At 42.5% G+C, this 23,631-nt stretch overlaps 1 protein-coding gene across 3 annotated transcripts in view; it reads left to right on the top strand.

Annotated features, from left to right (window-relative positions):
* Positions 1-23,631, top strand: part of LOC110490335 (receptor-type tyrosine-protein phosphatase U) — a 338,326-nt gene that overhangs the window by 255,274 nt on the left and 59,421 nt on the right. For all 3 annotated transcript variants that reach the window (XM_021563676.2, XM_021563683.2, XM_021563669.2), the window contains exons 13-17: positions 4,567-4,603; positions 10,803-10,941; positions 13,787-13,944; positions 16,261-16,448; positions 18,567-18,690. In XM_021563676.2, the coding sequence (XP_021419351.2) occupies positions 4,567-4,603; positions 10,803-10,941; positions 13,787-13,944; positions 16,261-16,448; positions 18,567-18,690 (646 nt within the window). The remainder of the gene's footprint in view (positions 1-4,566; positions 4,604-10,802; positions 10,942-13,786; positions 13,945-16,260; positions 16,449-18,566; positions 18,691-23,631) is intronic.

The following is a 23,631-nucleotide window of genomic DNA, read 5'->3' as shown; positions in this document are numbered from 1 at the left end:
GCACATCGAGAGACTGAATTTTTTTCCCATTCCTCCTTGCAAAACAGCTCGAGCTCAGTGAGGTTGGATGGAGAGCATTTGTGAACAGCAGTTTTCAGTTCTTTCCACAGATTCTCGATTGAATTCAGGTCTGGACTTTGACTTGGCCATTCTAACACCTGGATATGTTTATTTTTGAACCATTCCATTGTAGATTTTGCTTTATGTTTTGGATCATTGTCTTGTTGGAAGACAAATCTCCGTCCCAGTCTCAGGTCTTTTGCAGACTCCATCAGGTTTTCTCCCAGAATGGTCCTGTATTTGGCTCCATACATCTTCCCATCAATTTTAACCATCTTCCCTGTCCCTGCTGAAGAAAAGCAGGCCCAAACCATGATGCTGCCACCACCATGTTTGACAGTGGGGATGGTGTGTTCAGCTGTGTTGCTTTTACGCCAAACATAACGTTTTGCATTGTTGCCAAAAAGTTCAATTTTGGTTTCATCTGACCAGAGCACCTTCTTCCACATGTTTGGTGTGTCTCCCAGGTGGCTTATGGCAAACATTAAACAACACTTTTTATGGATATCTTTAAGAAATGGCTTTCTTCTTGCCACTCTTCCATAAAGGCCAGATTTGTGCAATATATGACTGATTGTTGTCCTATGGACAGAGTCTCCCACCTCAGCTGTAGATCTCTGCAGTTCATCCAGAGTGATCATGGGCCTCTTGGCTGCATCTCTGATCAGTCTTCTCCTTGTATGAGCTGAAAGTTTAGAGGGACGGCCAGGTCTTGGTAGATTTGCAGTGGTCTGATACTCCTTCCATTTCAATATTATCGCTTGCACAGTGCTCCTTGGGATGTTTAAAGCTTGGGAAATATTTTTGTATCCAAATCCGGCTTTAAACTTCTTCACAACAGTATCTCGGACCTGCCTGGTGTGTTCCTTGTTCTTCATGATGCTCTCTGCGCTTTTGACTGACCTCTGAGACTATCACAGTGCAGGTGCATTTATACGGAGACTTGATTACACACAGGTGGATTGTATTTATCATCATTAGTCATTTAGGTCAACATTGGATCATTCAGAGATCCTCACTGAACTTCTGGAGAGAGTTTGCTGCACTGAAAGTAAAGGGGCTGAATAATTTTGCACGCCCAATTTTTAAGTTTTTGATTTGTTAAAAAAGTTTGAAATATCCAATAAATGTTGTTCCACTTCATGATTGTGTCCCACTTGTTGTTGATTCTTCACAAAAAAATACAGTTTTATATCTTTATGTTTGAAGCCTGAAATGTGGCAAAAGGTCGCAAAGTTCAAGGGGGCCGAATACTTTCGCAAGGCACTGTATGTAAGAATGTTGTTCATTGACTACAGCTCAGCATTCAGCACCATAGTACCCTCCAAACTCATCATTAAGCTTGAGACCCTAGGTCTCGACCCCGCCCTGTGCAATTGGGTCCTGGGCTTCCTGACGGGCCGCCCCCAGGTGGTGAAGGTAGGAAACAACATCTCCACTTTGCTGATCCTCAACGCGCACAAGGATGCGTTCTCAGCCCCCTCCTCTACTCCCTGTTTACCCACGATTGTGTGGCCATGCACACCTTCAACTCAATCATCAAGTTTGCAGACGACACAACAGTGGTAGGCTTTATTACCAACAACAGCGAGACAGCCTACAGAGAGGAGGTGAGGGCTCTCGGAGTGTGGTGTCAGGAAAATAAAACAAAAGAGAGGATCGTGGACTTCAGGAAACAGCAGAGGGAGCGCCCCACTATCCACATCAACAGGAAAGCAGTGGAGAAAGTGGAATTTTTAAGTTCCTTGGTGTACATATCACCGACAAACTGAAATGGTCCACCCTCACAGACAGTGTTGTGAAGAAGGCGCAACAGCACATCTTCAGCCTCAGAAGGCTGAAAAAAATGTGGCTTGTCATCGAAAACCCTTACTAACTTTTACAGATGCACAATTGAGAGCATCCTGTCGGGCTGGATCACTACCAGTTACGGTAACTGCACCGCCCCAAAACCACATGGCTCTCCAGGGGGTGGTGCGGTCTGCACAACGCATCACCGGGGGCAAACTACCTGCCCTCCAGGACACCTACAACATCCAATGTCACAGGAAGGCAAAAAAAGATTATCAAGGACAATAACCACCCGAGCCACTGCCTGTTCACCCTGCCTCCATCCAGAAGGCGAGGTCAGTACCGGTGCATCAAACCGAGAGATAGAATCTATTTTTCTATCTCAAGGCCATCCAGATTGTTAAACGGCCATCACTAGCACAGAAAGGCGGCTGCCTACTTACAGACTTGATATCATTGGCCACTTTAATAAATGGAACACTAGTCACTTTAATGACGCCGCTTTAAGAATGTTTACATATCTCGCATTACTCATCTCATGCGTATACTTTATCCTACACTATCTATTGCGTCTTAGCCACTCTGTCACTGCTCATCCATATTTTTTATATTTATATATTATTATACCATTCCTTTACTAGATTGTGTGTATTAGGTTTTTGTTGTGGAATTGTTGATATGACCTGTTAGATCTAGAAGCATAAGCATTTCGCTACACTCGCAATAACATCTGCTAACCATGTGTATGTGACCAATACATTTTTTTTTATAATCCTAATTTGTTCCTTAAGTTTCTGTGTTTGGTTAATTACATCTCAGCAGCGCAAATGTTTTATTTTGATCTGAATAAGCTTTGTTAAGGATCAACATTACGGCTATAAGTGGTCCTTATAAACATTGGCAGAGACGTTTAAAAAGTGAAACAGACTAACAATATTTGGCATTCACTCATGCTAATGTGCTGGAGGTTTGCTGTCAAGCCTCTGTGCAATTGCTTTGATTGATGCATGTAAAGAGGCACTTGAAAGAGGGTGCATTCTGACTGGCTCTTTGAAGACCATAGCATGGGCAGCATTTCAGTCACAGTGTGTCTCCTAATGGCACACTCACACAGGCTAACCTGAGTGTACTGTAGTAACGATGGCTGCCAGGGCTGCCAACCCCTCTGGCATGACTGGCACAGTTTGTGTTGGCGGCAGGGCACCAGTGTCCCCTATGTGGGCTATTTGTTTCTGCTCTCCAGATCACCAATTAACTCCACTCTTCTGCCTTCTACACCCAGACTGACGACGTGCCAGTATGGATGGTTTGAGCTGCAAAATATATCACCTCTACTTTCTGCATTACACATTTTTCTGTCAAATGTAGTAAACCAAGTCTGCTCAGTCTTATTCCCCATCACCCGGAATGGTTTGAAAGTCTTCATAATTTGTTTGCTGACAGATCTGCTTTTGGAAAGCCAGGCTGGGCATTATCACACAAGCCAACGTATTTATATGCGGGACACGTTCGATTGGAGAACCATCTAATGAGTGAACATGTAGTTCATCTGAAATGTTCTGACGAGAGTTTAAAAACAGCATTTATTTAGTTTTGCCTGTATTAAGCACAAGTGTTAAATCAGCATTGGATTCCTGCATAGATTCCTGCAAATGATTGCCTTGATGCAGTGAGGAATTGCCCCTGTATTTTTATGGGCTGGTTTCTGTCTGTCTTGATAGTCTTCTAAGAGCCCATTGTATTTGAATGTCCAAAGCATCCTGCAATTACATTTTCATAGCGTTTACTCATACTAAAAAAGAGAGCTGAAAGTGTGTGAATGTTTTAGTCAGTTTGTTTGAGGATCGTTTATATGTGTGTGTGTGTGTGTGTGTGTGTGTGTGTGTGTGTGTGTGTGTGTGTGTGTGTGTATATATGTCTTCAATATGCCTCCCTACGTGTCTGTACTTTTTAGAACAAAACATTTGCCTAGGTTTAAGAGTGGGTTTAGGAGGAAGTCAGCTTGAAATGGGTTTTCAATAAAAAAAAGGCAATTTAGCCGCAGTTTGAGAGGAGGGCTCTTGCTCCTTTCCGGATGGGCAGATTTGCATAATTGTCCCATAAGGCCTGAATTAGCGTCTGTAAATCTTAATTTGATAATGTATCTCCTCGTTGAGGTGGCAAGACGGAATTGGATTACGGTCTTAATTCTCATTAGTGTTGTTTGACAAAGGTCCTTTTCATAACACCAAGATGTCATCAGCTGAAATTTGAAGGAAATTAATTCCTTTTTATAGCGGCATATTGGTCCAGGGCCATCTTCTCAATTCAGTTAATTTCCCTTTCATAAAATCTTCCTTTCTCTCTTTTAACACTTCACCTCAACTCTTGCCTTTCATATTGATTAACATTCACTGGTCATATATCATTGTAAGTGACTATCATTTTAGCCGATTGAATGCCTCCTCAGTATTCCACTCATGGGGCTCTATTTTGAGTGTATTTCAATCCAATATGCTGGTCTCTAAAGATGTAAGACAATCCAACAGTGAATGTTTGTCTAATTTTCATCTGTTGAAGATAATGTGCTTTGTGATTTTATTGTCAAAATAACATTTTCATTATGGTTCAGCCAAAATAGTATATAATGCTAGGTTCATCGTTTCTGCATTCTACAGAATGCAAAGCATTGGCAATGTTCCCACCTCTGATCTCTGTATTCTCTCTTTTTTTCAGGAAAGCAGAATAAACTGCATCCGAATAGCCCGCAAAGGTAATTCAACATTAATATTTTATGGACCTTTTATGGATCTCCCCGAGTCTCTGAAGTCCTGTAGGCTTTACTCTAGCATGTTGACCTTACACTCTAAATGCAACTCCAAAGATGAAAAGATGTGTTGGGTTCAGGTCCAAGCACTAGTCTTTGTGCTGGTATTCCAGACATTTACAGTAGATGGAGTTTAGCATGTGGGAGAAGCAGTGGGACTTCTCTGAAGATCCATGTTGTTTAGTGATGAGGCAGACTCCTGTGAGCTTTCCTCTCCTTGCCTTCAGAGAAAAGGACAACAAGCAGGGAGAGATTAGAGGTCAGGCTTTCATCATGATTCTTTGGGTGAACACAACCATATCAAAGGCAGTTCCACTGTTCCCGTCAGACAGCTACACTACTCGGAGGGGGAGGGAAACATCTGAGGGCTTTTGACCCGTCTGCTCAAGAAGGGCCCTTCACATCAAAAACACAAATGTAACTACTTGAGCCCATCAATATGAGCAATGTTTCTCACCCCTTCCTCCCCCCACTCTCTATCACCCTGCCACAGGGACTCAAAAGAACATGAAAAGGGCATAGAAGTTGAGTCCTGATGGCACCACAGGCTCTACCCCACTACTGTTGTGCGCTGTCGGATCGTGGTGACTAATAGCCATGTATTTATAGTTATCATAGTGCTGCAACGGTAAGCTAGTCTTGCTAGTAAATTGTCTTGGCAAGGTGTACTTTTCGGTGAAGATGTCTTTTTTGTGACTGAGTAATGAAAGAGACCAGGCTCTCTTGAAGCATGAAGCCAAAAGGCAAGGCAAGTCATTTTAGCTCTGAGTCTCACTCCATCTGCTCCTCACAGACACCCAGTTGGGCTTTGATTAATTACGTCTTGACACATTGATGAACATTAAACAGTACGTGCCTCTTGTCTCTGGCACATACTGTAGGTGGGGAGAGAGACAGACAGAGAGAGAGAGAGAGAGAGAAAAAAAACGTAAAGGGCCTTGATGAGAACCCTATGGAAATGTATTTGAACATTCAGCCACATTGTACTTTAACCCCCAAATAGCTTTCAAATTGGTTAAGATCAACATGAGATACTTTTTAATCAGCCTTTTAACATCCTTCTTGAAAAACAGGAAATAACATCGTGTCCGACAGGGTTAAGTAAGAAGACCAGCTTTCGAAACTACAACTGATGTAACTAAACTGACAAATAGGATTCCCCAGTGTCACACCCTGATCTGTTTCACCTGTCCTTATGCTTGTCTCCACCCTCCTCCAGGTGTCGCCCATCTTCCCCACTTATTCCCTGTCTGTTCATCTTGTTTGTCAAGTCAATCCGCGTTTTGTCTCAGCTTTTCCCCAGTTTCTCTTTTCCTCGCTCTCCTGGTTTTGGCCATTGCCTGTCCTGACTCTGAGTCCACCTGCCTGACCACTCTGCCTGCCCCTGCCTGCTGTCCTGTGCCTTTGCCCCTACTCTTGATTTCCGACCTCTTCCTGACCTGACCCTGTGTCTGCCTGCTGTCCTGTGCCTTTGCCACTACTCTGCATTATCAACCCCTGCCTGCATTGACCTGTCGTTTGCCTGCCCCTGTTGCTGTAAGGACCATTGTTACCTCAACACAGTCTGCATTTGGGTCTTACCTGAAACGTGATACCCAGATTATAAAAATGTCATATTGTTTGGCTTAATAGAAATTCGCAGACTAAATGTGGCAAGATGATCGTCTCTGTCCAGGGTGTTAGTAAAATAAATCAATTATTTTCACCCGCAGCCATGTTATTAGGTTGAAAAATATAGGCCTACTCCTGTATTTCACATGATGAATTGAAGTTATATATGCCTTCTCCGTCTCTCTGTGTTGGTAGGAACAAAGTCTTTAATTAATCTTCTGCCAACTACAGTGCCTTCAGAAAGTACTCACACCATTTGACTTTTTCTACATTCTGTTGTGTTACAGCCTGAATTTAAAATTGATTAAATTAGGCTTGTTTTGTCACTGGCCTCAACACAATACCCCATAATATCAAAGGGGAATTATGTTTTTTGAAATTTTTACAAATGAATTAAAAATGAAAAGTGAATATGTATGCAACCCCTTTCTTATGGCAAACATATTTAAATTCAGGAGTAGAAATGTGCTTAACAAGTCACATAATAAGTTGCATGGACTCACTCTGTGTGCAATAATAGTGTTTAACATGATTATTGAATGACTACCTCCTCTCTGTACCCCACACATACAATTATCTGTAAGGCCCCTCAGTCGAGCAGTGAATGTCAAACACAGATTCAACCACAAAGACCAGGGAGGATTTCCAAAGCTTCGTAAAGAATGGTTAATTTTTAAAAAGCAGACATTTAATATCCCTTTGAGCATGGTAAAGTTAATGATTACACTTTGGATGCGGTGTCAACACACCCAGAATCTGGCGTCCTTCATAACTCAGTTGGCCTCATGGGATTTCACCATGAGGCCAGTGGTGACTTTAAAACAGTTTCAAGAGAAAACTGAGGATGGATCAAAAACATTGTAGTTGCTCCACAAAACAATCCTAAATGCCAGAGTGAAAAGAAGGAAGCCTTTTAAAAAAGTAATATTCTAAAACATGCATCCAGTTTGCAACAATTCATTAAAGTAATACTGCAAAAAAAATGTGTCAAAGCAATTCACTTTTTTCCCTTGAATTCAAAGTGTTATATTTGGGTAAGAATACATTACTGAGTTCCACTCTCCATATTTTCAAGCATAGTGGTGTGTTGTGCAATGTTATGGGTATGATTGTAATCGTTAAGGACTGGGGAGTATTTCAGGATAAAGCGATGAACGTAATGGAGCTAAGCACATGCAAAATCCTAGAGGAAAATATTGGGCAAATGTTGCACAATACAAGGATTAACATCTACGGGGCTGTAGTGGAGCGGGTCAAGAGTTTCAAGTTCATTGGTGTCCACATCACCAACAAACTATCATGGTCCAACCACGCCAAGACAGTTGTGAAGAGGGTGCAACAAAACCTTTTCCCCCTCAGGAGACTGAAAAGACTTGGCATGGGTCCCCAGATCCTCAAAAAGTTCTACAGCTGCACCACCAGGCACATTCTGACCGGTTGCATCACCGCCTGGTATGTCAACTGCTCGACATCTGACCGTAAGGCGCTACAAAGGGTAGTGCGTATGGCTCAGTACATCACCGGGGCCAAGTTTCCTGTAACAAAACCTATATAATAGGCGGTGTCAGAGGAAAGCCCATAAAATTGTCAGAGACTCCAGTCACCTAAGTCATAGACTGTTTTCTCTGCTACTGCATGGCAAGCAGTACCGGAGCACCTAGTCTAGGACCAAAAGGCTCCTTAACAGCTTCTACCCCCAAGCCATAAGACTGCTGAACAATTCATCATTGACCCCCCCCTTCCATTTGTTTTGTACACTCCTGCTACTAGCTGTTTATTATCTATGCATAGTCACTTCACCCCTACCTACATGTACAAATGACCTTAAGTAACCTGTACCCCTGCACACTGACTCGGTACCGGTACCCCCTGTAAAAATCCTCGTTATTGTTATGTTATTTTGTAACTTTTTTTTATTTTTACTTTAGTTTATTTGTTAAGTATTTCCTTAACACGTCTTGAAATGCACGGTTGGTTAAGGGCTTGTAAGTAAGCATTTCACGGTAAAGTCTACACTTGTATTCTGAGCATGTGACAAATGAAGTGCTTCTACAGAATATTGACTTAGATGTGTAAATACTTATGTAAATTCGATATTTCTGTATTTTTAATTTCAATAAATTTGCGCATATTTCTAAAAACATGTTTTCACTTTGTCATTATGGGGTATTGTGTGTAAATGGCTAAGAAAAACAAATATATTTAATCAATTTTGTATTCAGGCTGTAACATACCAAAATGTGGCTTAAGTCAAAGTGTATAAATACTTTCTGAAGGGAGGCTGGCTGAATTAGTTATACCTGTCACCCTTGCATGTCAAGCATACTTGTGATACACAAAAAGATGACCTGTGATACTCATATAAGGAACCCCAAGGCTGTATCCACTCTGTCAGAGGATTTATAAGGCTCAGAGTCCATTAGTCGATGTGATCTGTACACCAATGACATCTATGGTAATTATCTGAATAAATGTGATAGACTGTAAAAAACATTAGTGTCAGAGTACATACAAGGCTGCTAAAACTTTGGGGCTATCCCTTAGTATTGATCAAATCCTATACAGTATTTGGTGATTTTTCATAAGAAAAACTCTGGGCACCAACCACAAACTTTTCCAAATTGTACTGTAAGAATTCTCTCCCATAGGGATGTGGTCGATGAAATGCCCCTGGGCCTGGTTGCACAAGAAGAGGGCTAAAACATGGCTTCTTTTCCCTTTCCTTATGCCTCTGCCCCAGATCTCATTCTGCTCTTGTGAGCCTCTTCATTCCAACCGCTAGCTATCTAGACCTCTTTCCTTAGGCCAGCTCTGACTTTCTCCTCCACTAGAGAATGGCTGTGCTGTTCCTAAAGGCACAGTAGGGCTGGTTGCAGGGCTGGTTGCAGGGCTGCTTGGGCTGTAAGGAGAGGCTGACACTACACAGAGAAAGTAGATCAGTGGGTTACTGCTACAAGACCAAAAAAAGCTTCCATAAGTGTAGAGCTTTGTGCCAGTGAGATGAGTAATGGCCTTTACTGTATCTTAGACACTGGGGCACCTTGAAATTATACTGGGGAAAGGGGAATACCTAGTCAGTTGCACAACTGAATGCATTCAACTGAAATTTATTTCGTATTTAACCCAACCCCTCTGAATCAGAGAAGTGCGGGGGGCTGCCTTAATCAACATCATTGGTGCCCAAAGAGCAGTTGTTAACTGCCTTGCTCAAGGGTAGAACGGCAGATTTTTTCACCTTGCCTGTTAGGGGATGTGAACTAGCAACCTTTCAGTTATGGGACCAACGTTCTTAACGACTAGGCTACCTGCCACCCTTACTCTACTGTACTCGTGTGTATTTAAATAAACCACACTATCATCTTGGATTTAGATTAGTGTTGTCTTGGATTTCACCACAAAAAAATGCTTTTGTTTTGATGTGGCATTAAACATTCTGTGGTTATACAGAATGTCTTTGTCTTCAAGCAAAGTCACATTCATTAGGGCACACAATTGAAAAGCGAAAAGGTCTAGGTAGGCCCTATCTATTTCAGTCTGCGGTTCTTCTGTTTGGTGCCCGTTGAACACGACCCAGGTACCAAGTGTGGCAAGCTTGTGAAGACCCTCCACAAAACATTCCCCCAGTCCTAAACAACTTTTATCCCTGGCCTCATACAGTATATCTCAAACCTCCTTTCCTGTGTATCACTCGAAGACACAAAGGGCTCTTATTGTCAAAGAAGATGCAAACCTTTCCCCATGGCTATTAAAAGAGCAGAGAAATATCCAGTATGATTCACCTATTGAAAAGCACGCACATGACAGTGGTCTGTTTGTGTCTCCCATCCAATTATTTTGTCTAATGAACACAATGTGTCTATATTAGCAGGAGCTATTGATGTGGGCACCACCCTTGTAAGTGTTTTTATCGTACATTCTGGTAGCCGACAGAGTTTCAATATGTAACATTTCCCATTTCCCATGTCCCTTGAAACATACTGCCATATAAATAAATTAAACCGTGCGAATGAATGCACAGATGTGGCGGTAAAGAGTCAGTCTGTTTTGAAACATTCTATCTTTTCTCAGCGGTCAGGGTGGTTAGTGTCAGTCCAGCCATTGTGATATGACAGTGATGACTGTTGTGTATGTTAAGCATTGATTATTGATCTGCATTTTAAGCCTGTACATTTCTTCCTATATCCTTTTTTCTGTCCCCCTCTTTGTACATTTTTTTTTAACTAGGCAAGTCAGTTAAGAACAAATTATTATTTACAATGGCGGCCTAGGAAGAGCCTTGTTCAGGGGAAGAATTACAGATTGTTACCTTGTCAGCTCGGAGATTCAGTCTAGCAACCTTTTGGTTGCTTGCCCAACACTCTAACCACTAGGCTAGCTGCCACCACTCTTTCAACCCTCTCTGTCTGTATCTCTCCTTCCTTCTGTTTCTCTCGCTCTGTCTCTCTCCACCCCCATCTCTGTCCCTCCTCCTTTGTCTCTCCCTTCATCCCTCCCCATCTCTGCTTCCTCCCCTCACTTCATCTCTCTCTCTCAGCGGCATGTAAGGACCACCGGCGGGCTCTGGAGGTGTCCCAACACTCAGAGGAGATGGGGCTGATCCTGGGGGTGTGTGCTGGGGGCCTGGTGGTGCTCATCCTGCTCCTGGGGGCCATCATCATCATCATCAGGAAGGGGTGAGTCACTGGCCCACATTTTTATACCACTTCTCAGTCCTCACTCAGTCAGATTACCACACAGGGTGGTAAATAAGTTGTTTCCTAACTGACAATTCTCTGGACCACACAAACCATCTGTAGAATGTTGATGCTATTTTTTTAATTCTACTCTCGAGTCTTCCCTAGAACTCGTATTTGCCTTTCCAAAGTGCCAGGTTGTTTTGAAGAGAGAACATGTGACAGGGAGGGAGAGAGAGAGAGAGGGTTACACCCTTATGGTGTATCAGAGGGACCACACCGCTCTCATCTGCAGGGCTCGTTTGAGTGTGAAATATTTAATTAAATGCAAATACAATTCAATTACTCACTTACTGTAATTACGCACGCCGGGCAGAAGCGTGACCCATAAATGAGAGGATAATTTGGAGGGAAAAGGTGTGCTTTAGGAGATGATTAGCCTAGCCGCTAGCTCCCAAAGGTCTCACCTCCCCGCAGATGGTGACAACGAGAGGGTCGTCCCACACACCTTTATGGCAGCATATGACCCAGACGTTACACCCTACTCATATACTCCCTTTCACAGGAGTGACTTGACACTGCCTTGAGGGGAGTGTCTGGGTTTTGCCCACTTTTTAATGGGCCCACTCTATGATATTTAAATAAATTTTGTGGTAATTATTGGGACAGTGAAGTTTTTTTCTTCTTTTGGCTGTATACTTGACAAGTTTGGATTTGAAATCAAACAATTTGAGGGTATTTTCATCCATATTGGGTGAATCATTTAGGAATTCCGGCAGTTTTTGTACATAGTCCCCCCATTTTAGGGGAGCAAAAGTATTCAGACAATTCACTTGTATTAAAGTATATGTGTCTTAAAGTAGTAAAAAATAAGTATTTGCATTTTCAAATTCATAGTATGCAATGACTACATGAAGCTTGTGACTCTACAAATTTGTTGGATGCATTTGCTGTTTGTTTTGTGTTTCAGATGATTTTGTGCCCAATAGAAATGAATGGTAAACTATTTGTCACTTTTATTGTAAATAAGAATAGAATATGTATTTAAACACTTCTACATGAATGTGGATGCTACCATGATTAAGGATAATCCTAAATGAATGTGAATCATGATGAGTGAGAAAGTTACACATACTCCCAAGACATGCTATCCTCTCATCATTACAATAAAAGGGGAGGTTTGCATTTTTTGGGAGTATGATATTTGTCCATGTGTAACTGTCTGCACTGTAATCTCATAGTCCTTGTTTGATTTCAAGTCCAAACCTTTGGAGTATAGAGCCAAAAGACAAAAAATGATTCACTGTACCAATCATTTCGGAGAGCACTGTATATACCCCTAATTCTTGAGAAATATATAAATGCCTCATGAGCTTAGTTCCAACCCCATCATAACTCAGAGTTTGGTCTATGCTTATTCAGAAATAGGTGGACATTTCCCAATTAGGTAAAGAGGGTTGTTGAGAGTTTCCAGTCCAGCTGAACAGGCATTATACGTTTAATTTATTTTCATTTAACCTTTTTTAACCAGGTTAGTCTCATTGAGATTAAAAAACGATTGTTCAATTGAGACCAGGCCAATATAGCAGCACATTCATTTTCATTTACAAATAAAACACAAAGCACTATAGTTAAAAAAAAACATACATTTACACATTGAGCAGGCATGTTGTAGGGAGAACTCAGTTCATATCGTTTCCAGTCTGTTAAAGCATCAGTTAACCCCCAACAACTGCTCCCCGGGCACCAATGATGTTGATTAAGGCAGACCCTGCACCTCTCTGATTCAGAGGAGTTGGGTTAAATGCGGAATACATATTTTGGTTAAATGCATTTTGTTGTGCAACTGACTAGGTAACCCCCTTTCCCTATATGTAGCCTATTAAAATACACTATATATGCAAAAGTATGTGGACACCCCTTCAAATTTGTGGATTTGTCTATTTCAGCCATACCCGATGCTGACAGGTGTATAATATTGAGCACATAGCCATACAATCTCCATAGACAAACATTAGCTGTAGAATGGCCTTACTGAAGAGCTCAGTGACTGTCAACGTGGCACCGTCATAGGATGCCAACTTTCCCGCAATCAGTTTGTCAAATTTCTGCCCTGCTTGAGCTGCACTGGTCAACTGTATGTTCTGTTATTATGAAGTGGAAACGTGTAGGAGCAACAATGGCTCAGCTGCAAAATTTTAGGCCACACAAGCTCACAGAACAGGACCGCCGAGTGCTGAAGCTCATAGACATTGTCTGTCCTCAGTTGCAACACTCACTACAGAGTTCCAAACAGCCTCTGGGAGCAACATCAGCACAATAACATAGTTGGGAGCTTCATGTAATGGGTTTCCATGGCCGAGCAGTAAGCCTAAGAGCATCATGCTCAATGCCAAGCATCGGCTGGAGTGGTGTGGAGCTCGCCGCCATTGGACTCTTGAGCAGTGGAAAAGCGTTCTCTGGAGTGATGATTCACGCTTCACCATCTGGCAGTCCAACGGACGATTCTGGGTTTGGCGGATGCCAGGAGAATGCTACTTACCTGAATGCATAGTGCCAACTGTAAACTTTGATGGAGGAGGAATAATGGTATGGGGCTGTTTTTCATGTTTTGGGCTAGGCCCCTTAGTTCCAGTGACATATTCAATTAGAGGCTGGTCTAGCTGCTTTGGCTGTGGATTGGTCCTGCCACCCTCCTACCTTTCCATTGTTTTGCCAATCGATCATTCACATGCTTGTGGTCTCTGGCTACCAATGAAGAGTTTCAGTGGCCAAATAAAACTGTTGCTCTCTCTATCCCCCTCTCTCCCCCTCCCCCTCCCTCTCTCACTCTGTGTGTTTGTAGGAAGCCAGTGAACATAAATAACACACCCATAACGTACCGTCAGGAGAAGAGTCACATGGGTTCGATGGAGCGCAGTTTCACTGACCAGAGTACCCTGCAGGAGGATGAGCGTGTGGCCCTCTCTGCAGCACGCATGGCACACACCTGCAGCATGCGCGGTAAGACACACACACACAGGCATAAGCACACACACCTGCAGTATGTACTTTCAAATAAAAAGAAGACACCAGCAATCAAGCTATGATTCATTCCTGGAACACCTGAGGACTAAAATATTCACTCACATAATCACTTAGGACAAGCTTTTCCCAAAATGTTCATCAAACGCGCCCACTATATTGTGTGTGAACGTTATTCCTCCGACAACATCCATCTAGTCTTAGAAAAGCTTCATATACCTCAGAAGCATCTATGCTCCCTGCAGCAGATCCACAGTCTAATAAGATAACAATAAAAATAAAATTGCAAACAGAAGTAAAGTGAAACACCTTCAGGCAAGAAAATGATTTGTGATTCTAGTTGTCTTCCTTCTCATCTCGTCATCTTGAAATATTAATGTGCATAACAGAGAATGAAGGAACAATCATCTTGTTCTTTAAAGTTTCCTTAACTTTAAGTCAGTTGCAAAAAACATTGAAGGTGAATTTCCCCCTTAAAATAAGTTAAAAAGTTAAGGGTGCCCATGATGTCCCTTAATTGCTTCATTCAGTATCGATGTAAACAGCATTTGTGGAGGTGAATGTTGCTTTCATCCACTCTGTTTACCAAAGGAAAACATCAACCAGCTACTGTAGTTACTTAGCTAAATAATGGAGGGTGCACAATCCATGGCTACAAAGCTAACTGGCTAGTCTATCTTTAGCTGGGAGATTCTGCAACTTCGAGCACTTTGACCCTGCAAGCTTTCAGAAATGAAAATGTGTTGAAACACCACCATTATAATTGCTTTTGATGTGTCTAGAAATAATATCTGATAATGGCTGTGATCGTGGTATTCAAGGAATGTATTTTTCTCAGACAGAAAATTGACAAATGTCATTTTGATCACGTCATTAAACATCAGTTTTAGTTGAAAATTAAATATCATACAGTTAATTTGTATCACATTAATTTATACATTTATTCATTAATTTGTATTTAATCTTATTTTAAGTGATTTTTTATGTTTTTCTAATATACATTATTCAACACAATGCCTGAATGTATAAACGGAAAAAAATGTTTTTATCATGAAAAATGTGATGAGACCTTTTTGTGAGATTATGATAACAACCAAATGATAACCCTATCTAAAACAAATCACTCAATCAATCAAATTATACACAATATTCTCATTTACCTAAAAAATATGGGTGTGGTGGAAATGACATCTATGCAAAAAAAAAAAAAACTTTATGAAAACAATATTTTATTGCAAACAGTTTGAACAACAACCATTGTTAAACATTTAATTCATTTAAGATAAAGTAAGATTCCAAAAGTAGCCGATGGGAAGAGCTCAAGGAAGGAGGCCAGTGTTTTTGAGAGATGGGCCCAGATTGCAGGGGGTCATCCGCATAGAAGAGCTCAATGAGCAAAGTGAAACTGTATCATTTGTGGTATGTTCATCACGGGTGTGGAGGGCCACCTGCTTGTGAGAATCACCGAAGTGAACTGCCTGGATTTCACTGGTGTATTTACACAGGTAGTTCTCTGCAAAGTCAATATGCACGATGATCTCTCCACATATTCTCTTTTAATTATATCAGTTTGGAGTATTGATGTCGAATGTTGTACACGTGTTTCCCCAACTTCTCTTTCAATCCTTTGGAAAAGTCCTCCAGTAGACTCTGCAGTCAGATTTTGAAAGTATGAACATTTTTGAAAGTATCAGTCCAATCAAAGGTACTGTAGATATAATGTAATGTCATACTATCTGTGGCCAATGACCTTGTGCCTTCTTGGATGGGCACTTGTAACCAAAGGGGCTAAAATGTTTGCGCTCTAACCTTAGACTTGGGGGTGACGTACTGCCCCATGAGTGATAGAAAACTTAGCCAATCATGACAGAAAACTGAGCCAATCAGGCTGAGCCAATCATTTTCTGCTGGCTTGCCCCACCACCACCAAGCACTGAGCTAGGCTGAAACACCTGCATTTTGGAGCTGCCTTGTTTTTTGCGACTTTATTAACTCAATGACATTTGTTTTACATTGTTTGCTATTTGATATGTGACGTGTATAAAATGCCAAAATAACAAGCAAACCAGGAAAAAATGTATCCCCCAAAAAATGTGGGGCTCAAAACAGGTGGGGGCTCTGCCCCACCTGCCCTGAATGATGGGTCACCACTGAGCCTATGGAATATTGACTGGCATTGACATCAACAGAGTTTCATATGAAAAATGAAGTTGCAAATTACTCAATTTCAGATACCACCTTTTGTGTGTAACTCTATGCCTAATGGTGCCCCCTTCCTTTGTCCTTCTCTCACAGGTGAGCAGTGTAGCTCAGTGAACGAGTCCAGTAGTCTTCTGGGGGGTTCGCCACGACGCCAGTGTGGGCGTAAGGGATCACCCTACCACACCGGTCAGCTCCACCCTGCTGTGCGCGTGGCTGACCTTCTCCAGCACATCAACCAGATGAAAACTGCAGAGGGGTATGGCTTCAAACAGGAGTACGAGGTAGGAAGTATAGGCATGGTTGTGGCTGATGTGTGTTTGGTTGGTATAATGGTGTGTTGCTGGAAAATAATGGTGTGCGAAAATATAAGTTTGTAGTCTTGTCACCGTACACTATTTAGGGGTTTAAAATGTAGAATAAGTCATCATTTAAAAGTAAAAAATTGTAGACAGGAGATTATGCATTTAGTAGTCAGATTGTGTGAAGTTATCACTCACGTCCCAGTTGTTACAGATTGTAAAAATGCATGATCAGGGTTAAAAGACACTTCTTTGACCAAGTTCACTGTGAGACTATTAAAAAATCCTCATTGTCTGGAGCTCAAATAGCCCCTCTGTCAGAGTGGATGTCGCTGATGAAGCCCCAATCCCCAGGGGTTCTCCAGACCAGTCCATTTGTTCCCCAGCCCAGTGACCAACAATTGTCTCAGCATCGGGGGCTCGTGGCTTCCAACCCCTGGCTGACCTCCAGTACCACACTGAAAAAAGAAGAACCTCTGTACTCTGGTTGGAGGAGAATTCAAAAACAGAGGTTTTTAGGCTTGTATAGGATACCACCAGATTGAAAGTGTTATTAAGTGATGCACGGCACAACGAGGGAGTCATTTTGTTAAATCATCGCCTACAATTAAGGAGAGAAGCCTTGGAGGACTCTGTTCCAAACTTCTTTATGCATCAGGGAGTGCATGTTAAGGAGAGTCTCCCTCAGTTCCATTATCTTCCGAGGTCTCCCGAGTGGCGCAGACCCTGGTTTGATCTCGGGTTGTATCACAACCAGCCGTGATCAGGAGTGCCATAGGGCGGTGCACAATTGGCCCAGCATCGTCTGGGTTAGGGGAGGGTTTGGCCTGGGTAGGCCATCATTGTAAATAAGAATTTGTTCTTAACTGACTTGCCTAGTTAAGTACAGGTCAAATAATTGGAAATCTCTCGACATGCAGACTGTGGAACAAAGTCTGTACTTTACCATAGGTAGAGAGGGAAACGTTTTGTTTTGGGAGACAAGCAGAACTTAACCCACTTATTATTCCAGTACCTCTGTAAAGGCTGATTTCCATGGCTGTCTGGATGCGTCGGGCCACATTTTGGAGGGCACACAGCCATGAAACATTTCTCCCCGGTGGGATACTTCTCCATGATTAGGAGAAAGGAAAGTAGTCAAAACCGGTGGGCTGGTTGACACAGTAATATTGCACTGGGGGAGATAAAACACAGCGATAATTTGTAAACACTGCAGCAAAATTATTCATGTAACGGCTCAGACTGTTCTTCACTGTGTCTCGTCTTGTCTTTCATTCGAGTTTTACTCTTAATTTTTTGTGTGATCCTCAGAACCAAATAACCCTCCCTCCCTCCCTGCACCCTCCACCCCGATCAATGGGCCTAACTCTCCAAGTCTGTATTGGGGAAAAGTGGGGGGGTCGGTGTAATCATAGGCAGAGTTTGGGTGGTTACTCTCTCTGTGGGGAGCAGCGGGGTTGTAATTCCCCTGCTCAGCATGCAGGCTTGGATTCACCCACAGTCCCCCCCTGGGGGCTGAACATCCACAGGGGTGTGTGTGGGGGGAAACTTGGCCCCACACTAGGGGACAGGAGTAGTTTGGTTGATGAGAGCATTAGACAGCTGGATCCTGCTGCTGGGGTTGCCCTGGAATCAGGACTGTCATAGGATGGCGATAGTGGGGCATGTTGATGAGAGGACAGGAGCGTGTTGGAACAGAGTTGTGCATGGGGCCATGACTAGGCAGGATGTATGGAATTCACTAGAGTGCTCTGTCTCTGTGTGAACATGAAGCTAAGGCTCTTCCACATGTTCTGCATGATCAGTTAATGTGAACGGGTAGCTACTTGTCATCTATGATGCTTTTGAACTCCCTTTCAGTTCGAATGGTCTTTGAATAGCACTACACCGTCATGATGTATGCATTGGCTCAATACTTGAAAGATATTGCTCCAATTATACCCATTAATTTTCTATTTCCCCCTTACGTCGCTCAAACACAACAGACAACTGCAGATATAATGGTTTAGAAGAGACGCATTGTAAATATGTTTGACTCCATAGGGGAAGGGTGGTATTGGTGATAGTATCATTAACATATACTTCCCTACCCCTCCACAGAGCTTCTTTGATGGCTGGGACTGCACCAAAAAGAAGGACAAAACTAAAGGGAGGAATGACACGTTGATGGGATATAAGTCATCATGGACATGCCAGCCCGCTTGGGACGAATGCACTGATCACCGTAAGCAATATTGTCAATCACAAATATGTGTTATATTCTTTTACATGAAAAAAATTGTTATGTAGGATCTTTTGGCCAGGTCTTCCATGTAAAATATATATTTTTACCTCAGTGGAAGAACCTGAGGTAAAGATACAGTTGAAGTTGGAAGTTTACATACTGTTGTGCAGGTGAGTGAGGACCCAAAAGCGGTTTAACAAAAACAGAGTCCTTTAATGTAAACACAGGGAAGACATAGATCCTCTTCAGATGTAGATAATGGAAAAATAGACAACCCGCAGAGAGGGCGACAAATGAAACAAAAAGTCCTTCTGATAATTACAAAAGAGCCCCCTTCTTAGCAGCAGAGGAGAATAGCTGGGTTAGCGGCGACAGGCTGCAGGTCTCTCTGGGTAGGCGCGGGTCGTAGAGGAACAGTGGTACCTGATCTCACGTAGCATCAGATGAACTGGACACAGTACAAACGACAAGACAGTTAGCTGAGTACAGGATGCACTTGCCAGGCGGATTCCTGCGGGACAGGACAAGGGTGAAGCAAACGAGACGATAGTTTGTTTCTGGCATGAGAAACTCAAACGAGAATCTGACAAAGAAAGAAGCAGGAACAGAGAGAGAAATAGAGACCTAATCAGAGGGAAAACGGGAACAGGTGGGAAGAGGGTGAACGAGGTAGTTAGAGGAGATGAGAAACGGCTGGAGGAGGAGAGAAAGAGAAGGTAACCTAATACGACCAGCAGAGGGAGACAGAGTGAAGAGAAAGAACAGGAACAAGACATAACATGACAAGACATGACACATACACTTAGGTTGGAGTCATTAAAACTAATTTTTCAACCACTCCACAAATTTCTCCTCAAACATCTACTTTGTGCATGACTTTTAAACTCAGTGCCTTTGCTTGACATCATGGGAAAATCTAAAGAAATGGATATACAGTGCCTTGCGAAAGTATTCGGCCCCCTTGAACTTTGCGACTTTTTGCCACATTTCAGGCTTCAAACATAAAGATATAAAACTGTATTTTTTTGTGAAGAATCAACAACAAGTGGGACACAATCATGAAGTGGAACGACATTTATTGGATATTTCAAACTTTTTTAACAAATCAAAAACTGAAAAATTGGGCGTGCAAAATTATTCAGCCCTTTTACTTTCAGTGCAGCAAACTCTCTCCAGAAGTTCAGTGAGGATCTCTGAATGATCCAATGTTGACCTAAATGACTAATGATGATAAATACAATCCACCTGTGTGTAATCAAGTCTCCGTATAAATGCACCTGCACTTTGATAGTCTCAGAGGTCCGTTAAAAGCGCAGACAGCATCATGAAGAACAAGGAACACACCAGGCAGGTCCGAGATACTGTTGTGAAGAAGTTTAAAGCCGGATTTGGATAAAAAAAGATTTCCCAAGCTTTAAACATCCCAAGGAGCACTGTGCAAGCGATAATATTGAAATGGAAAGAGTATCAGACCACTGCAAATCTACCAAGATCTGGCCGTCCCTCTAAACTTTCAGCTCATACAAGGAGAAGACTGATCAGAGATGCAGCCATGAGGCCCATGATCACTCTGGATGAACTGCAGAGATCTACAGCTGAGGTGGGAGACTCTGTCCATAGGACAACAATCAGTCGTATATTGCACAAATCTGGCCTTTATGGAAGAGTGGCAAGAAGAAATCCATTTCTTAAAGATATCCATAAAAAGTGTCGTTTAAAGTTTGCCACAAGCCACCTGGGAGACACACCAAACATGTGGAAGAAGGTGCTCTGGTCAGATGAAACCAAAATGGAACTTTTTGGCAACAATGCAAAACGTTATGTTTGGCGTAAAAGCAACACAGCTGAACACACCATCCCCACTGTCAAACATGGTGGTGGCAGCATCATGGTTTGGGCCTGCTTTTCTTCAGCAGGGACAGGGAAGATGGTTAAAATTGATGGGAAGATGGATGGAGCCAAATACAGGACCATTCTGGAAGAAAAAACCTGATGGAGTCTGCAAAAGACCTGAGACTGGGACGGAGATTTGTCTTCCAACAAGACAATGATCCAAAACATAAAGCAAAATCTACAATGGAATGGTTCAAAAATAAACATATCCAGGTGTTAGAATGGCCAAGTCAAAGTCCAGACCTGAATCCAATCGAGAATCTGTGGAAAGAACTGAAAACTGCTGTTCACAAATGCTCTCCATCCAACCTCACTGAGCTCGAGCTGTTTTGCAACGAGGAATGGGAAAAAATTTCAGTCTCTCAATGTGCAAAACTGATAGAGACATACCCCAAGCGACTTACAGCTGTAATCACAGCAAAAGGTGGCGCTACAAAGTATTAACTTAAGGGGGCTGAATAATTTTGCACGACAAATCTCCGTCCCAGTCTCAGGTCTTTTGCAGACTCCATCAGGTTTTCTTCCAGAATGGTCCTGTATTTGGCTCCATCCATCTTCCCATCAATTTTAACCATCTTCCCTGTCCCTGCTGAAGAAAAGCAGGCCCAAACCATGATGCTGCCACCACCATGTTTGACAGTGGGGATGGTGTATTCAGGGTGATGAGCTGTGTTGCTTTTACGCCAAATATAACGTTTTGCATTGTTGCCAAAAAGTTCCATTTTGGTTTCATCTGACCAGAGCACCTTCTTCCACATGTTTGGTGTGTCTCCCAGGTGGCTTGTGGCAAACTTTAAACGACACTTTTTATGGATATCTTTAAGAAATGGATTTCTTCTTGCCACTCTTCCATAAAGGCCAGATTTGTGCAATATACGACTGATTGTTGTCCTATGGACAGAGTCTCCCACCTCAGCTGTAGATCTCTGCAGTTCATCCAGAGTGATCATGGGCCTCTTGGCTGCATCTCTGATCAGTCTTCTCCTTGTATGAGCTGAAAGTTTAGAGGGACGGCCAGGTCTTGCTAGATTTGCAGTGGTCTGATACTCCTTCCATTTCAATATTATCGCTTGCACAGTGCTCCTTGGGATGTTAAAAGCTTGGGAAATCTTTTTGTATCCAAATCCGGCTTTTCCTTGTTCTTCATGATGCTCTCTGCGCTTTTAACGGACCTCTGAGACTATCACAGTGCAGGTGCATTTATACGGAGACTTGATTACACACAGGTGGATTGTATTTATCATCATTAGTCATTTAGGTCAACATTGGATCATTCAGAGATCCTCACTGAACTTCTGGAGAGAGTTTGCTGCACTGAAAGTAAAGGGTCTGAATAATTTTGCACGCCCAATTTTTCAGTTTTTGATTTGTTAAAATTTTTTGAAATATCCAATAAATGTCGTTCCACTTCATGATTGTGTCCCACTTGTTGTTGATTCTTCACAAAAAAATACAGTTTTATATCTTTATGTTTGAAGCCTGAAATGTGGCAAAAGGTCGCAAAGTTCAAGGGGGCCGAATACTTTCGCAAGGCACTGTAAGTAGGACCAAAGAGTTTTTCCTGGTCAGGTCAAATGCCCTACTGTAATTAAAGTTGTGCTGTACAGTGCTTCATAGCAGTGTTCATTGGTCTGTGCCAGCGAACTGTGGCTCAGTATGAGAAGTGACAGGTGAAACAGGAAACGGATCATATGGCCGAGGAAGACACTAAGAATAGCTTACTCACTCAGACTCACACTCTATCACACTTTATCTCTCTCTCTCAGAGAGAGAGTGAGTTTGTGTAAGATAAGTGAGTAGCTAGACACGCTAGGAGAGGGTTTAACTGATGCTGAGGTGTGTATCTACACATCCAAACACGCACGCATGGAAAAGCATGAACACACACACACAGTTTGTGCACCCAAACTGCTGCTTAGTAAGAGATCACAGGTGTGGATGATTGACAGAGGGAGAACTGTAGGCTCTCACACACACACACACACACACACACACACACACACGCACACGCACCCGCACCCGCACCCGCACGCACACACTCTCTCTCTCTCTGTCTCCATGTATCACCCACCCCATATCATGCAGTGGGTTGGCGGGTCACACATGCAGTCACCTTTTGATTGGATGGAGAGACACTTGAGATCTGTCTGTGTCACTGTTGCTAGGTCCTACGTGGAAGTTCATTGGGTAGGTTGGTCGACCTCAATTTTACACACAAAAACACACAATCCCACACACAAGCACCCAAATCCAGACATGGCGGGATACTCACCCTGAGTGGCAATGAAGTGGCTGGATCGATGGTAGCCCTGAAAAAGAAAACATGGGATGACATACTTAGTAAGCCATCTGTGCCTCAGACAGCGCTTTCAGCATGCCCACGGCATCCACGCACCACCTCAACCGGTCATAGTGGTAACCGTAACCTCCTGAGATTTGACCTCATGCAAGCACAAGTAATATAACTACATAGGGACACTTGTCACATGCTGGAGATGACAAGGCATGCCAGTGGGTATGGTGAAAATGACACAGCTCTATATGCTTACAGGTCACACAAACAATGGGCCACAAGGCAGTCTCGTCTTCCGCAGATATGGGAGCTCCTTCAAACGTGCATTTCTCTTTACTTAGTGGGTTGTCTTTGATTTAGGTTTGGTCGAGAAAAGGGTGCCTATTCACAATACCTCCTTCTGAATAATTTTGCACGCCCAATTTTTCAGTTTTTGATTTGTTAAAAAAGTTTGAAATATCCAATAAATGTCATTCCACTTCATGATTGTGTCCCACTTGTTGTTGATTCTTCACAAAAAAATACAGTTTTATATCTTTATGTTTGAAGCCTGAAATGTGGCAAAAGGTCGCAAAGTTCAAGGGGGCCGAATACTTTCGCAAGGCACGGTATTTCAGACAAAAAATTGTAGACCTCCACAAGTCTGGTTCTGGTCTTGAGATGTTGCTTCAATATATCCATATAATTTTCCTCTCTAATGATGCCATCTATTTAGTGAAGTACACCAGTCCCTCCTGCAGCAAAGCACCCCAACA

This window comes from Oncorhynchus mykiss, chromosome 2 (genome assembly GCF_013265735.2).
Source record: "Oncorhynchus mykiss isolate Arlee chromosome 2, USDA_OmykA_1.1, whole genome shotgun sequence".
Classification (NCBI taxonomy): Eukaryota; Metazoa; Chordata; class Actinopteri; order Salmoniformes; family Salmonidae; genus Oncorhynchus; species Oncorhynchus mykiss.
Note: the sequence above shows the minus strand (reverse complement) of the source record. Positions and strands in the feature narration are given on the sequence as shown.